Source organism: Corvus kubaryi, unplaced genomic scaffold (assembly GCF_017639235.1).
Source record: "Corvus kubaryi isolate FWS band 111438036 unplaced genomic scaffold, C.kubaryi_AGA036_p1.0 71, whole genome shotgun sequence".
NCBI classification, from domain to species: Eukaryota; Metazoa; Chordata; class Aves; order Passeriformes; family Corvidae; genus Corvus; species Corvus kubaryi.
In genome coordinates this window covers 17,467,938-17,483,141 of record NW_024582059.1, presented here as the reverse complement: position 1 = coordinate 17,483,141, position 15,204 = coordinate 17,467,938, and the positions used below count along the sequence as shown (strand labels likewise).

At 41.5% G+C, this 15,204-nt stretch overlaps 1 protein-coding gene across 5 annotated transcripts in view; it reads left to right on the top strand.

Moving 5' to 3' along the window:
* The window catches only part of ZNF827 (zinc finger protein 827), a 100,743-nt gene that overhangs the window by 2,072 nt on the left and 83,467 nt on the right, over positions 1 to 15,204 (top strand). Inside the window, exon 1 of one of the 5 annotated variants that reach the window (XM_042049628.1) lies at positions 8,533 to 8,774. The exons of the other annotated variants lie outside the window; for them this stretch is intronic. Within the exon in view, the coding sequence (XP_041905562.1) occupies positions 8,747 to 8,774 (28 nt within the window). The 5' untranslated portion in view covers positions 8,533 to 8,746. Of the gene's footprint in view, positions 1 to 8,532; positions 8,775 to 15,204 lie in introns of those variants that run through there. 5 annotated transcript variants of the gene reach the window in all.

The window sequence follows — 15,204 nt, the reverse complement described above, 5'->3', positions numbered from 1 at the left end:
AGAAGCCCCGCGGGGCTCCCGGGGCGGGCGGAGGCGGCGGGGCCGCGCCGGGCTGGCGGCTGACCTTGCCCTCGCCCCCGCCCCGGCGCGCTGCCCTCCGCCCGCCCCTGGGGCTGACATCAAACCTGGGCTCCATCTTAGCTCGGCCGGGCGCTGCCGAGCGCGGCCGCAGGGGCTCGGCTCGGCGCGGCTCCGCCGGGCCCGGCCCTGCGCTGCCCCCGCCTCTGGGTTGCGGCTGAGGCCGCCCGCGGCCCCGACCTCCTGACCGCCGCGCCGGGGGAAGTCACGGCTTTTTCTGGGCCGGGGAACAATTGCCTTCATTGTGCGGATAGAGTTCGGCGTGTGTTATTATTTTGATATTTTTAGATTTTTTTGTTTGTTTGTTTTAAAATACACGGCCTAATTTGTACTTCTTTCGGATTAATTTTTTAGTTCAGTTCATGGGAGGAGTTTTTTTTCTCCTGATGTGCAAAAGGCACACCCGCCATATGTCCCACACGAATGCTACTATTCAGTGGGATTTATTTATTTTAGTTTATTTTGCAACTATATTGCAATGGATCAAAAGCTATTACTGACAATAGCAATAATACTTTAGATAACTCAGAATAGTACTGTTCTAGATTCAGAAAATACCTTGGAATTCAGTGTGCAGATGCTGTAAATAGTGATTTGGTTTGGGTGGCTTTTTTGGTTTGTGATTTGTAAGCAACATGTTGCTTTAATGGGTACTCAGTGTAAAAGACATTTTTATTCTCTGATTCTCACTGGTTTTAGCAACACATTTCTTAGCGGGACAGAGGGTGTATTTCGTTTTGAGATGTTAGTGGTGGTAGAAGAATGTAAAGTGCCCCACGTTCATCCCAAAAGAAGCTGTCAGCTGCTGTGCTCAACCTTGACTCTGCCCCACTGAGGGCATCACGCTGTGATTCACTCCCAAGTCATGTTACAGGTTGCTGCTGGTGCGTGAATGCTCTCCAGGACACCGAAGTGATCTAGCATCTTACTGAACCTCCCTGGGATATTTTGGATTCTGTTGCAATTGTTTGGGAAATAAATAGTCAGATGTTGATACACAGAATAATTTGGGTGTTACATTGTAACTGAGCAGATGTAACTTAGTCTGGCAAATGCTTGTCGAATGTAGTACAGTTTGGGTAGGAAGCTGTGTTCTCAGGGTTTCTAGGCCTTAATTAATTCCTTATAAGTTGTTATGTATCCTGCAGTGCACCTGAGGATTGCTGTCACTGCTGACTAGCACTCTGATTTTATACTTCTGCCCACTGACTCCACTGGACAGCCCTCACCTACATTTAGAGGTAGTTTCGCTTGAGAAGGCTGCACTGCCAAAAAATCATGCCATGGTGAAGAAGTTCTCTGTACAAGAGTTTGCTCGACATGTACAAGGCTGCTGCAAGAGTTTAATTCAGTTCCAAGGGAGTTGCGAGCTACTGACGCCTCAGTGTTTGAAGGAAGAGAAGGATTGATATTATTAGATGCAATAATAGTGTGTTTTGGTGGCATCTGCTTAAAAGGGCAGAGTTAAGGTCGAGCTTTCAGTCACTGGAGTTGTTTACAACGTAATTTAGTTTGGAAGGGTCCTTTGGAGGTCATCTGGCCTAGCCCCCTGCTCAAAGCAGGATGAACCTCAGGGTTCAGTCAGATGGATGGGCCCTTTGAGACTCCAGTATTTACATGTATTGTAAAGTGGAGTTTTTGTGTCCAAGGAAGTCAGGTTTGGAGAACTGGTTAGTCACAGATGCCAGCAGAATGTCTTCGGTGATACTCTGTGAAACACAAAAGAAAGTGCATCCTTCAATTTAAGATACAAATGAATGAGGAAAGGGCTTTTGGAGTTCCTGGATAGACAATGGCTCATTCATACCCAAACTAAATACTGTGGCAGTGTAGACTCGGTTTACAATGGCAGAATTAAGTCTATAACTAAAATTTTGCCCAGTACATGCGTGTCTTATGATTACATTTGGATGTGGCTAACTTGGACAAGTCAATTCAATTTCACTGGAATGTTTTAAGGAATTTTGCTCATTCCTGTGTGTATGTGTGTTAGGGTTTGTTTTCCCTTTCAGCTACTTTAGCAGTTAGATATTTGTTTCTCATTTACCCAGCATAAGAATCTTTAAAAAGATATGTATAAACACAACTCTGTCTTTCTTCTCCTTGTTGCCTCACTTTCCATCCTACCTCAGGCTATTATTTTCTTTACTAAGGTTTCTTGAAAGTCTGCTACCTCTGAATTGCTCGATACAACTTGGAAGAGCTCAGCCTGAAAAGTAAAAGTTTTGGGAAGTCTTTAGGCACTCGAGTAAATGTTTAAGATCTAGAGCACTACATTGCCTTAAGTGCAGCAATCAATACTCCTTGGGGTTTGATTCTGTCTCAGAGGATTGTCAGTAATGCAATTTGCGAATGAATGTCACAATTCCATTTTTTCAAAGCTTGCATTTATTACAGAGTCTCAGGCAGAATTAAATATTACATTGAGAAGTCTGAACTGCTGCTAGCTTCTGAGGAATGTTTTCAGTGCAGGACAAACGGTAGTGGCAGTTTCTGTTAGTTTTGTTTTGTTAAAGGAGGAGATGCGGCATTGATACAATATTAGTTTCAATATCAAAAGCTGGATATCCTATTATGAGGGCGTGTAACTCTTCTGGCTTTCATGGTCAGGTACAGTGTTGGATGTTCCAGACTTTGTTGACGTGTTCAGCTATTTCTATACACTAAAAAACCACTTGAACTCTGTGAAGCTTTTTATTATATTGTGTTTTTATTGCTCAATTATATCATCAGAGGACAAAAAAATGCTGTCAAGCAAGTAAATTAACAGTGATTTAGAGCTTCCTTCATTTTTTATTTCTGCAGCTCGCTTCATCTGATACTTTCTGATAGCAAGAAAGGATGCATTGGATAGGTTTTTCAAAAGACTTCCCAATGTCAGGAGCACCTTTACTGTCATTTAGTATTTAAGAGTTGCCTCCAAGACAAAACACTTTTGCCAGGAATAGGAATCTTTCTCTTTCAAATGAGTTTATTACTTTCCTAGCAAACATGGCATGTATAAGGGGAAGCTTTTATTTATTCTTCTAGCATGTTTTATTTATTCTTCTAACATGCTTACTGTTTTTGACCTCTTACCACTGTGGGGATCTTGATATAGCACATAGTCCACAAGAGGATCCACATAGGGAAAATTATTATTCTTGGTATGATTAGGTTAATAATTTCAATGCTCTCATTATGGTTGTCGTGGTGGTACTGTAATGAACCTCTCAAATGAACAGCAGCCTTTTGGTGGATTGAGTAACAACCCCATTACTCTATCCGAAAACACTTCTCTCATTTTGTCCCTCTTGTGCTAGTGGAGTCCTCACAGACTTTTCAAAAATACCTTCTCCCTTTATGGAGGTCCCTTCTGACATGTAAAGTCTTTCTCTTTAAATTTGTATGCTGATTTTTTTTGTTGTTGTTGTGTGAACTAAGTCACTTTTACAAGATGATTCAGTGATAAGTGTCTAAAGCACATCAATGGTAGGTGATGTCTTAGTGTTGTCTGATGGTACAAAATACAGATAAATCACACTGGAGTATAGATTGGGCTGCTGAAGAGTCAGTGTTGTGCTCATTAAGCTAGTGAAGTCTTTAGAATCTTATGAGTGAGATTTTAAAGGGGGTAGGGGCGCCCAATGTTTAGAACAAAACTGCAAACTTCATAGTTTGCCAAACAGGAGAACCAGCAGGGAGAGCAGTGGAATGGGAAATATAAGGGCATGCAGACAGAATTTTTACTTTTAAAAAAGATGAAGAATGAGTATGACTTAATCTTTGTAGCAGAGTGATTGTTGTCTTTTTCATATGTAAGAAGGCAGGAGTAGGAGGAATTAAGTTTAGAAAAAAAAGAAGGAAGAAGAGGAGCCAGGAGGAGCTGGCTGTTCAAAGTGAAGTATTAGTAATTTCCTATAATTTAATCAGACCAGATCCCAGGGCAAGATAATGAGAGCATGACCTACAAAAGAAGACTTTTTGGAAGTTAAAAGGGTTTCTAACATGAAGCTTCACAAGGCATGTGATTTGTCATGAAGCACTGTATAGAGGACTTTTTTTCTCCTTTCACATTGCAAAGAAATCATAATATGGGCATGAGTTCAGATCGTTAGGGAGAGCTGATACGGACGGTGTCTGGAATCTTTTTACTATTGCAGTTTTTCAAGCATGGTCCTGGAGTTCTTTAAGAGTATATCTTCTAAATAACATTTTGTTTTGTTTCCTAGTATAGCATTTTTTGTTGCCTAGTTTGCTGTTCATCGTACATGATTTGTATCATTTGGGTTTACGCGTGCAAATCCCTCCAGGATGTTTGGAGGCTAAAGTATCATATGCTTTTCAAAAATAACAATAATATGCTAAATATCTGGACTGCAAAGTAGCCAGTGGTGTGTAATAGAATCCAGTTTTCATGGGGATGGGGGCAGTTTTCTTCCTCTTTCTCTCTGCCCCCCCAAAGTAAAACTTTTTTTTGATCTACTTTAAATGTATTCTCTGAACAATACATGCTAAGTATTGATATGGGCATGAAGAATAGTAAATTGGGCTGAAGGGAAAAAAAAAAACCTTCAAAAAGGTGGATAATATCCCTTTCTCCAGGGATTTTCTTTTTTAAATGTAGTTAAGTAATAACGCTGAGACTTGACCCATACTTCATTTGAAGGGATACATGCTCTAGGGTACAGACAGCATCAGTGCTGCAGTTACACACTGCATTGTGGCTACTGTAGCGAACAATTCAGCAATTTGTACCCATAAGCTCACATGAAAGCTTGTCTTTCAGGTTTCCTTTTTTGCAGACTAACTTCGAGTCACCTTTATGGTAGTGTTATGCTCCCAAAGACAGTTTCTCTTTCCATTGCCTAGTATCCGTCTTGGTCTAGACACCAAATATTTTGAATGTCCTGTCTAAACCCGACAGCTTAGGAGTTAGCTCTGTTCTTTAAATTTCTCCTGCCTTTCAAGGGATTTCCTTGTTTGTGGTGTAATTATACTGAGTAGTGGAGTTCCAAGTTAAGCCTAACATTAAGACAAGCCTGTTCCACTTTGCAGGTTAAGAATTCACAGGGTCTGAATTTGGGTAATTTGGAATGACACAAAATTCGTGCTTGGACGTTTTTTTTCTCTGAGAAACATTAAGCAGAGAGAGAAAAACTGGGCTGCATGAATAGTCCTTTCGCTCATTTTTCTCAGTACTTAGATAACAGGACTGGAAGCAGAGGAGAAAGAGTGACTAGTGCTGATAGCACAGCAGACTGAGAGGGAAGGTTGCATGCGAGACTGATGATTTAGTTGCTGTTTAGAATAAATCCCATTAAAAATTAAAGGGTTACCAAGTGGTAGCGTTTTTGTAATGAGCGATATAATCAGCAGTTTCAGCTGATGAAATTAGGTTCCAAACATCTGCACTGTTTTGTTTCTTTTATTTTGGGGTGCTCTCACTAGGGTAGAAGTAACATTTTTGAAGCAACTCAAAGCCAAGCTACTGTCATCATCCCTTTGAATTCTGCATGGCCCTACTCTGAGGATTTCCGTCCTCAGGAATAGTTTGTAACTCTGCTGGCCCTCATCTGGGGTTTGTAGCTTGGATGTGGTTTTCCTCTGTTGCTGAGGCTTTCTATGCATATGCAAAGAATTCTTTCCTTCATGGTCTCAAGTTTTATCTGAAAGTTTCTGAAAGGGAAAAGATTTGTCACAAGCTTGCTTTAAAATTACAACTTCTTATTTTGAATGAATGTGTTGGGCATGTTCTGAATCTTGGTGCCTGCTAGACTTTTGTAAGATGCTGTATCAGGGCAAGTAACTTTTAGAAAAATGGATTAAAAGAACTGCTGGTTTTACTAAGTATGTATTTAACTTACTGAATAATCCCCATGTGTGACTTTAATGAACACAAATTCTTTGCAAGCTTCTAGACTTCACTTTGATTTGTGTAGTAGGACAAATAATTGCTCATCTCAAAAATACGAACAGATCTTCCCCAACTAGTTGATCATTATCTGAAGTGAAAACTAAGGAACTAAGAGAGGGTGGCAGACAAGTGTATTTAGATAGCAGCTGGTGGTGTAGCTGTGTTTGCGTGCTTTCCTGAAGCACAGCCAGAGTCTCTCCCTTTATAAACCACGGTGCCAAATCTAGACCTGGCAACTAATGACTGAGGACCCATTTCTTTCTGTGTTTGGAGCAGAACTTCCTCTTACCCACCTCTGTGTTTCTGGCACTTCAAGCCCACGAGAAGCCCTTCTAAGGCACCAGAGTAAGCATAACAGCCTAGAGCTGCTCTAATTTCTGCTGCCCCCAGGCTCTCACCCTGCTCCTTGTTCTGGAAAGGAAAGGCTGACATAATCCTTTCGTCAGTTCTGCGTTGCCAAAGGGAGTTCTTTGCACAGCGAATAACTCTGAAGGGGGCTCTTCTGCCCACCTTGAGGTACTTGAACATTGCCCATAAGGCCTAAATAGGCTTCATCATAATTGTTTATATTGTCTTCCTGCACAGTGCTGTGCCATGCTGAGATAACGAAGCAAGCTCTAAATAAGCTGCCTTGTGTACAAGAGGCCGTTATCACAGCAGTGTGCCCAGGTTAATTCACCTCTACTACTTGTGGGTATACTCCAGCTGCCTCAGATATCACCACATAGCACTGTGTTATTTAGTATGGACACACTCTCAGGAGAATCAGAGTTGTTGTCTTTGAAGGCATTTACTGGCCTGCATAAAAGTTCTTGGTAAAGCCCACGGAATTCTCAGCCGAGAAATCCACTTCGGAAAAATAAAATCAAATCCCATGACCATTGTCACACTTGTTTGTTTGTTCAGCAGGAATGGATTGGACATGAACGTGAAACTTCTTCTTCACTTCTGGCTATTCCTCTGCATCTAAATTTTAGGTGGATTTTTAGGCAGAATGTCAAAACAGGTTGTTGTCATTTCTGCTGTGTCTGTGTCCTAAGTAGCCATAGCAGTAGTTTCTTGTACTGGGAGCTTGGCACAGAATCTTAAATTTCTTTAAGATAAGGTTTGAGGAATGTCCACTTCTAATTGAGTGCTTGCACATTAATTATGTGATGTCTGACTTCTTAAGGGTGAAAGCTGAGGTGTAGTGCCTAAAACCACGTGTCTGGGAGTGAGCAGTGCCTATTCCACATGGTCCGCTGCTGTGTGCTCTCCTACCACTATGAGTAGCTTCCTAATCCTCTCTTATTTGGCTTTGCTTGTTAACCCCAAGCAATCCTCTCAGGGACTGAGAAAGCAGCTGTCTTTGGTAGCAAGCACAGCACGACAAAGCAAACACTTCTTGAAGCTTCTCTTAGATATGTTACCACAATATCATCCTTGCAGGAGGAATTAGAAACACAGGGAATATAATTTGCCATGTTTTAATCTCACATTGGGAGAGAGGAAAAGATTAAATTATAGACAACTAGATTCCTGTGACATGTACAGGAGGGAATAATTTCAGTATCTGAAACCTCAACCTTTGGTTTCTGAACCAGTTGGAAAGCTAATGAGAACAAAACACCTCAGATGAGTAATGGGGCAGAGGAAAATGGTGAGGAGCCCATTATATATCAGAAATAGAGCAAGAAAAGTTGCTTATAGCAAAAATAAACAGAAACTAGTCAAAACCAAAAGAGGTCTTTGTTAAAGCAGGTACTCTGGTTGTTGTCACCTACTGTGGTTGAATATTGCCATCCACACAGTTTGTGAGCTCCTCCCTTTGCTTTGTGACCCCTTTATAGGGGTTGTGAGCACAGTAGGGATAATTACAGGCACTGTAGCACCTTGATCTGAGACTTCCCATGTTCTGTTTATTGCCACCTGCATATTAAGATGACAGGGATTTCTAGTTGACTTTGTTGTTTCTCTTACTTTATTGATCCCTGGAACGTCTTTAATAAATGTGTTCTAAAGCAACAATTTTATATATTTTAAAAGTCCTTCTCTAAGAGTCAATGCTTTGAGTGCTTAGTGTGGGTTTTTCTCTTCTGTATGTTAATAAAAGGGAAGAAAGTTCACAGTATTTGCTGCCACTACCTTTCTGACTTCAATATTTAGAATAATTTGACTTCAGTGAGTTCCCTTAACATTATTTTTAAAATTGAACTTTATTATCAGGCATGGGCCATCTTTGCAGCCTTCCTTTGAGCCTCCCTAGGGCGGTGCAAATATTATGGAAGTTGCCTTGGTCCCCAGTTGGGGATTCTTATTGCATGGGGATATTTGAAGGAGAGAAATAATTCTGTTATTTCATACATCTTCATATCACTGCAGCTTGGAATATGCTGTGAATCAGAGATGGGAAGGGTTAGAGATGGAGCCACAGCTGGAATGCATTCTAATCTCCTTATTGCTAGTTAAGAGCCATTTCCAGCTGCTGCTGATAAGCTGGTCTCCAGGCTGAGGCTGGGTTAGCGAACACAAGGGACAATCAGAGCTCTTGCTGTGTTTTTCCTCTGCAAAATACCCAGGTATCTCACAGGAGAGAACCCAGCCCTGCGCGTAAATCGGATGGAAGAGTTGGGACTATTGAATATGGAGCAGTAGCGATTCTTCTGACTCAAGTGGAATGAACTGCTTTTACCAGGATGCCGCTGGATTTGTTGGGAAGCTGAGGTGTCTTATTCATGCTCAGAGAAGGAAATAACGAGCTAACCGAAAAAGTCCAAGTAGGCATAGGTCAGGATGTACAACAGCACATCATCTCATCAAGGTAGGCAAACACAACCAGTTCTTTGACAATTTTTCAAACTCCAGTATGTCCTTTCTATGAAGAGCAGCCAGCCAGACACCTGCAGCAATAAAGAGAGAGACAGAGGGAATATGTTGTTCTTCCTTCCCCAGAAGCTACCTGGGTCAGCCTTGTGCCTGGGAGATGAAAACCTCCCTTTGGCAAGCAAGAATTTTTCCCTTGCTGTTTTCCCTTGGTACTGTAAGCTGTAACTGTGTTCCTTAAAGAGTTTTTGGGTCCAAGAGTTCTAGATTGCAATGACAGAGCTGTTGGGGTATATGATGACTGGGGGGATGTTTGGAGGCTCAGCAGGATAGTATGCAGACATTAGATCTCTCTCCTTTTGAGTGCTTTTTTGGTTGGTTTTTTTTTTCCTTGTGGCTCAACAGGAAGTTTTCTTTAGAGTCTTCACACCTATTGGCAGAGCTTCACACACAGCTTTTTTCAGCTTTCATCCTTGTATAGTAATACTACACCAATGAGATCTATTTTTCTTCTTCTCTTTCTTCAAAACCAATTGTGGTATAATCACTGCTTTTATCACTGATACTTCTTCTCTTTTTTACCCTTTTCCAGTCAGTATTTATGATAAGTTTTCTGTGCCAGCTGAAGAAGATTGGTCAGGAAAAGGTAGGAAAGTAGAGAGAGAAATAGCCATTTTTCATTTTGGCAATAGCAGTACTTTATCAGTGTCACACCCTGAATGCCATTGGCGGTTTCAGAAGTTAATAGAAAGAGAAGTTATTTGGAATTGGTTCTAGAGAAGATACAACATGCCTATAAGCCTTGGAGGGAAAAGTAAAAGTTGCCATTTGTATCATCCCTGACATTTTTGTCCTGGCTTAGGAAATTAGAGACAGTAGCCGTGGAGAAGGCAGATCAGAAATACCATGTTCTTCTGTAGGACTTCTGATTGCTCTTTCAGCCGATTGTCTCCTGAATTTCTGTTTTCTGTGGTAGCAGTAAGACATCAGAAAGTGCTCTCCAAGATTACCTTGTGCATGAGAGACAAGGAAATACTGTTTCCTCCTCCATGTATAGTGCATAGGAGTACAAGCCAGGGAGTTAACCTCCTGTTCTAGGCACATATGACCAAACAAAAAAAATAGTTTCAGCCTAAAAGAAAGCCTCTATTCTACTTAAGTCACGTAGGAAAGATACACTTAGTAGTTTCTTGGGGAAGCTGAGCTAAGTTATTGAGGTTGTGTATCTGTAGAGCAGTTGTCCCTCAGAGGTCAGTGGGGGAAAAAGGTGGAGAGCATTCTCCTTTAAATGACCAGATGTGTTCTGGATGCTGCTGTATGTTCTGCAGTGCTGCTGAAAACTTCTAACAGAGTTTTCCTCAAGTATGGGAGCTGTGCTAGGCTTACATCAGTCTGTCCCTGTACAAACCCTGGTGAGAGTTTGTCACCTCTCAATTTCAAAACTTGGCTGTGCCTTTGAAGAGATACAGGAAACCAGTTCTATTGCACAGTCCATTGTATTTAATAACTTAACGTGTGTGGAGGAAGAAGGATGAGATATATAATTATTCTTTTGGTTTCAGCATCTGTGCATTAGCTATTTTCTGTTCTCCTGTTCTGGGAATCTCTTGTTATAACTAGTGAGAAAGGAGGTATGGAAAGGGAAATTTTACCTGAGATCATGTGCATCTGCCTTGCCATAGGTTTAATATTCCATTTTTAGCCCAAATCAGCTCACTGGCAAGGATGATGGCCTGTGATTTTTTGACTCTCTTATGCCACCTGTGAGAGTTGGACTGTTCTTTAGATTCCCACCAGGGGCATTGAAGCAGCCCTGCCTTGAAGATGAAATCAGTAGCTGCAGTGCCTCAGTAATAATTGCTTGTCTTTACCTTCTCTGTATGTTAATGATTTCTCCCTATTTTATAGACGTGAGCACAGTGCGTGGCTTGGGGAGGAAGGTGGTTTAGACCTCATAGGAGGAATTGAGAAGAGACTGGGAACCTCCTGTGTTTGTACTCAGCCGGGCAAGGAGTAGTGATGGAGAGACAGCGAGTGCTCTTGCTGTGGTGTCCAGGTGGGCTGAGGGAGCTCTGAAGGTCCTACACAGAGCCAGAGTTAATGTGGAAACAGCAGCCTCAAATAATGACAGCAAGGGAGCTTTATTTTCTGGAGCTATCACTTTGGTATTTAGAAACCTTTTTAAAATAAGCCTGTTGTAATCTTGTTTATAGTAATTAAGGATTTACTAGTAATTTAAATAGTTGGTTTTGGCAATGTGCAGGTCGTCTTCTTACAGGTATTGCTAATGTCAGGTTGAAAACATTTACACAAGAATAAAAGTCAAAGAAGCAGGTAATTGACTGATTTATGAACCTTAGCAGACAATTTTTTCTGATACATCGTGGTGGCTATGGTAAATTTACTCTGGATTGCTTAAGGGCACGATCCTATATGGTGTGTACAACACATGAGGGCAACTCCTCGGAATGAATGGGTGAAGGAGCAGGTAATCAGCCAGCATGGTTTTGGTGCCTCAATTAGGCCTTTGGTCAATGGCTTGTCTCTTAGGAAAGTTGGGGATTGCTATGCACAGCTCAGAACACAGGTGATTTACACCTTTTTCATGGAGCTTTTAAATCGATTTTAGTCTTTCAGGTAATGTGAGAACTTTTGTAAACTTATGGCCATTCCCAGGCCATAATGCCAAATTGCAGTTGTGATCAGGGAATTGTTTATTTTCATTGCAAATTGTCTGTATGTGACAAAGTGATATGTTTGAACTCTTTTCTCACTTTTTTTGCCAGCTGCATTGATGCTTGCAACTTCTCTTCTGCTTCCTTTCCACCTGTAAGGGCAACTGTTGCTGTGGTGACCCTGTCAGTTTTAAATGACAAGCCACACTAAAATGAGTCACACCTATTGAGAGTTAATCAGCAGTGCAATAATCTGTACCGCAAACAGATCACTTGTTCTTGGCTGCTGTAAATTGAGAGGAATATTTGAGAATTCCTGTGCCTCCTCCTTTTAACTGTTGGGGTTGTGGCTGCTGAGGTTTGCAGTGCATTTCAGGCAATGAAGATGCATTTTGTCACAGTAAAGAGTTGAGACAGCTATCACTGCAGCCAGTTCTGGGGAGGTGGCAGGTCAGGGGCGGCCCTTAATTGAGATGAATTGGCTGATGAAGGCACTCAGTAAGAGTAGGCAGTTTGTAGATGTGCTTAAGACCAGAGTACATGGGTATGCAAAATAGAGCAGACCACCAATTTTATTTGTTACCAGGGTAAATGAAGACTAGAAAGCAGAGCTTTCCGTGGGGTTGGTTGTTTTCTTTTTTTGGCACCTAGAGGATACAAAATGTGACCTAAGAAACTGTAGTATTCATAATTACTTCAGTTTTGGTGTGGAGGCTTCTGTGACTGAGAACGGAACTACCACAGCGCACGTAGCCATTTGGAAATGAGTAACTGAGCCTCTGGTTTGCAGCTATACTATGCTTAAGATAAGGTAGTTTTGTGTTTCTGCTTAGAATTTCCTAATAGAGACACTAGTTCTGTGTTCCACAAGCAACTTCTTAAAGAAGGCTTCATTATATGCCAAAGGATATAAAATCTTATTCATGGAGTTAGATGTTATTGGAGGATGGCTTTAAGATATTATGGATTTCTATATTGAATATTTGGCATTTGTGTGATTCTCCCACAATAATTTGATCTAGGGTGGAAACTAAAATTCCTCCTTTAGGGACTTTTCTAGTTGTAGCCAGCTTTTCCAAATTGTTTGCTAGAATTGTTTGAGGTTTCCTTTCCCATGTTATGAAATTTTAGAATATTTTCCCTCCTTTATGAGGTAGGCTGACATGATAGGCCTTGTCTTTGGTCTAAGGATAAGAGAAGTCTTGAAAATAATCTTTAACTCTTCTTATTTTGGAGATGCCAGCATCCCTATTATCGTTTGGTATTTGATATTTTCTCACTGCAGCAGCTTAATGGCTTAGACATCTATCTAGAGCAAAACAAATGAACAAGCAAAGTAAATTTTGGCTAACTAGAAACAATTTTAAGGAGTTTTTAAGCTTCTTTATAACTAACAAAAGGTAGAATTTTTAATTGCTGTGCTGAACTTTACGTGTAAGTGGCAAATGTGCACTGATGTCAATGGTACAGAGCCATTCCAGGTGCAGGGAATGTCTCTGGATAGACTTGCACATGAGCCACAGATTCTTAACACTGTTTCCCGTTTCCAGCAGAGCTGTGGCAATAACAGTAGAACTCCTGCACATACAGTTTTTCCTCAACTTTATAATAATCTGTCAGAGTCATAAACTGAGATCATAGCTGGTTTTAAAAAACACAGGGAAGCCTGAAATTCCTGATAAGGGACTTTAATGTGGCTCAGAAATTGCTTCCTAAAAAATTGTTTGGTTTTATAGAAAATGGTTTATCATCTTCTCTGTTTACATTGGGAAGAAGAGGTGAATTCCTTTGATATGTTGATATACTGACTCCACGTTTTCTGTTGGCCACATTCCTATAGTGTATAGGTCAGTCTGGTCATTATCTTGTGCTTTATGAAACATGTGCCCAGCCTCAACTGTAGGTTATTACAGGATTCTTGTAAGGGCCCGTGGAAGAAACTTTCAGTAAGTCTGGCTGTGGTATTTTGCTCTGTCTCCATAAAACTGTTGCAAGAACATTGGTAACATAAAATAGCTTTTGTAAGGAACATGATTCTCTATTGTTTTACTGACACTTCATGTGTTTTATGAACCTGTCTTGGGGCTACTAGGCAGCCTTTGCAGCATAAACTGGCCTCAGAAATATTTGCTTCTTCTGAAAACCTCCATCATAAAAATCATCTGTCTTTGTATACCTTGTCTCCAGTTATTCTGTGTGTTGATCACAGAACCACAGAATGGGTCAGGTTGGAGGGGACCACAGGGGTTCATCTGGTCCAACCTCCCTGCTCAAGCAGGGTGATCCCAGAGCACCTGGCACAGGATTGTATCCATATGGTTCTTGAATATCTCCAGCAGGGGAGACTCCTCTCTGGCCAATCTGTTCCAGTGTGTGGTCACTGCACAGTAAGGAAGTTCTTCCTCGTGTTCACGTGGAACTTCCTGGGCATCAGTTTCTGCCCATTCCCTCTTGTCTTGTTGCTTGGCACCACTGAGCAGAGCCTGGATCCATCCTCTTGGCACCCCCTACTTTAGATACTTTTATACATTGATGGTCCCTTCTCAGTTGTCTCTACTCAAGGCTGAATGGGTCCAACTTTCTTGGCCTGTTCTTGTAAGAAAGATGCTCCAGTCCCTTAAATGTCTTCGTAGCTCTCTGCTGGGCCAGAGCCCCACGTCTCTCTTGTACCGAGGAGGCCAGAACCAAACACAGCACTCCAGATGTGCCTCACCAGGCCTGAGTAGAGAAGCCAGGATCACCTCCCTGGTGATCAAGTTGGGTCAAGTCAGCTGATGGAAGCTTTTTGTGTAGGCTGTAATTTTGTGGCACACCTCTTGAGAGGTGGTCTTCAAAAACATTTCCCTCCTCTAAGGCCATGTGTGCTCTGTTCTGTTTCATGTGCACACCTCAAGTACTTCAGCTCACTGAGCCTGAAATACTGGCAAAATCCAGCTAGAATCAACTAATTCTAAATTATAGTAAGAAAATATTATACATGTATTATTATACACGTGTACTGTTTATATGTAACATTATTTATTACCTTGTAAGACACACTGCTCTGCCCTCCTCCTTTCATGGTTGCTGGTTGCTGTGCCTCACTGTTAAGATATTATTTCTGGGTCTTTAGAACTTTTCTTCTCTCGGGAAGATGCTGCCTACCAGTTCTAGAGAAGATGTTTTTTTTTTAATTAGGATCAGAGTATATGGTGGCCAACCCAGCTCCAGATGTCCCAGATTAGGCTTCTAAATCGGTCTGCATGATATTGACTGCTGTGGCCACCCTGAGTGCACAGGCCAGCTCTTCCTGAGGGGTGTAGGATGTTGTTGAGGATTGGGATGGGAGAGAAAATCCTCTGTTGGTTTTTCACTGGCAAGATGTGATATACTTTGCACCCTAGAGGACCAGAGGAGATAAGTGGCTCAGATTATTGACTCCACCTGTTTTCTCATTCCTGTCTCCCTTGCATCCATTTTTTTCCTGATTTCTTGACAGAGTAGTTTTCTGCCAGCTTAGTGAGTTGAAATTGGCTCATGAAGCAGTCAAACAACAGAGCAAATCTAAGGGAGGGCACAGGACCACCACTTCTGTTGGTCTTGAGCTTTTGTCACCTCACTGCATTGTAAGGTGGTGCCTGTTCCTTTGTTGCTTAAAATATCTGACTCCTAGTAGAAGCAACACTCCTCAAACACTAATCTCGAAGCCACTAACTATAACCTCCTGCCTAGAACAGAAGAATAGCTAATCTTCCTTGGAGGCAAGATGTCAAA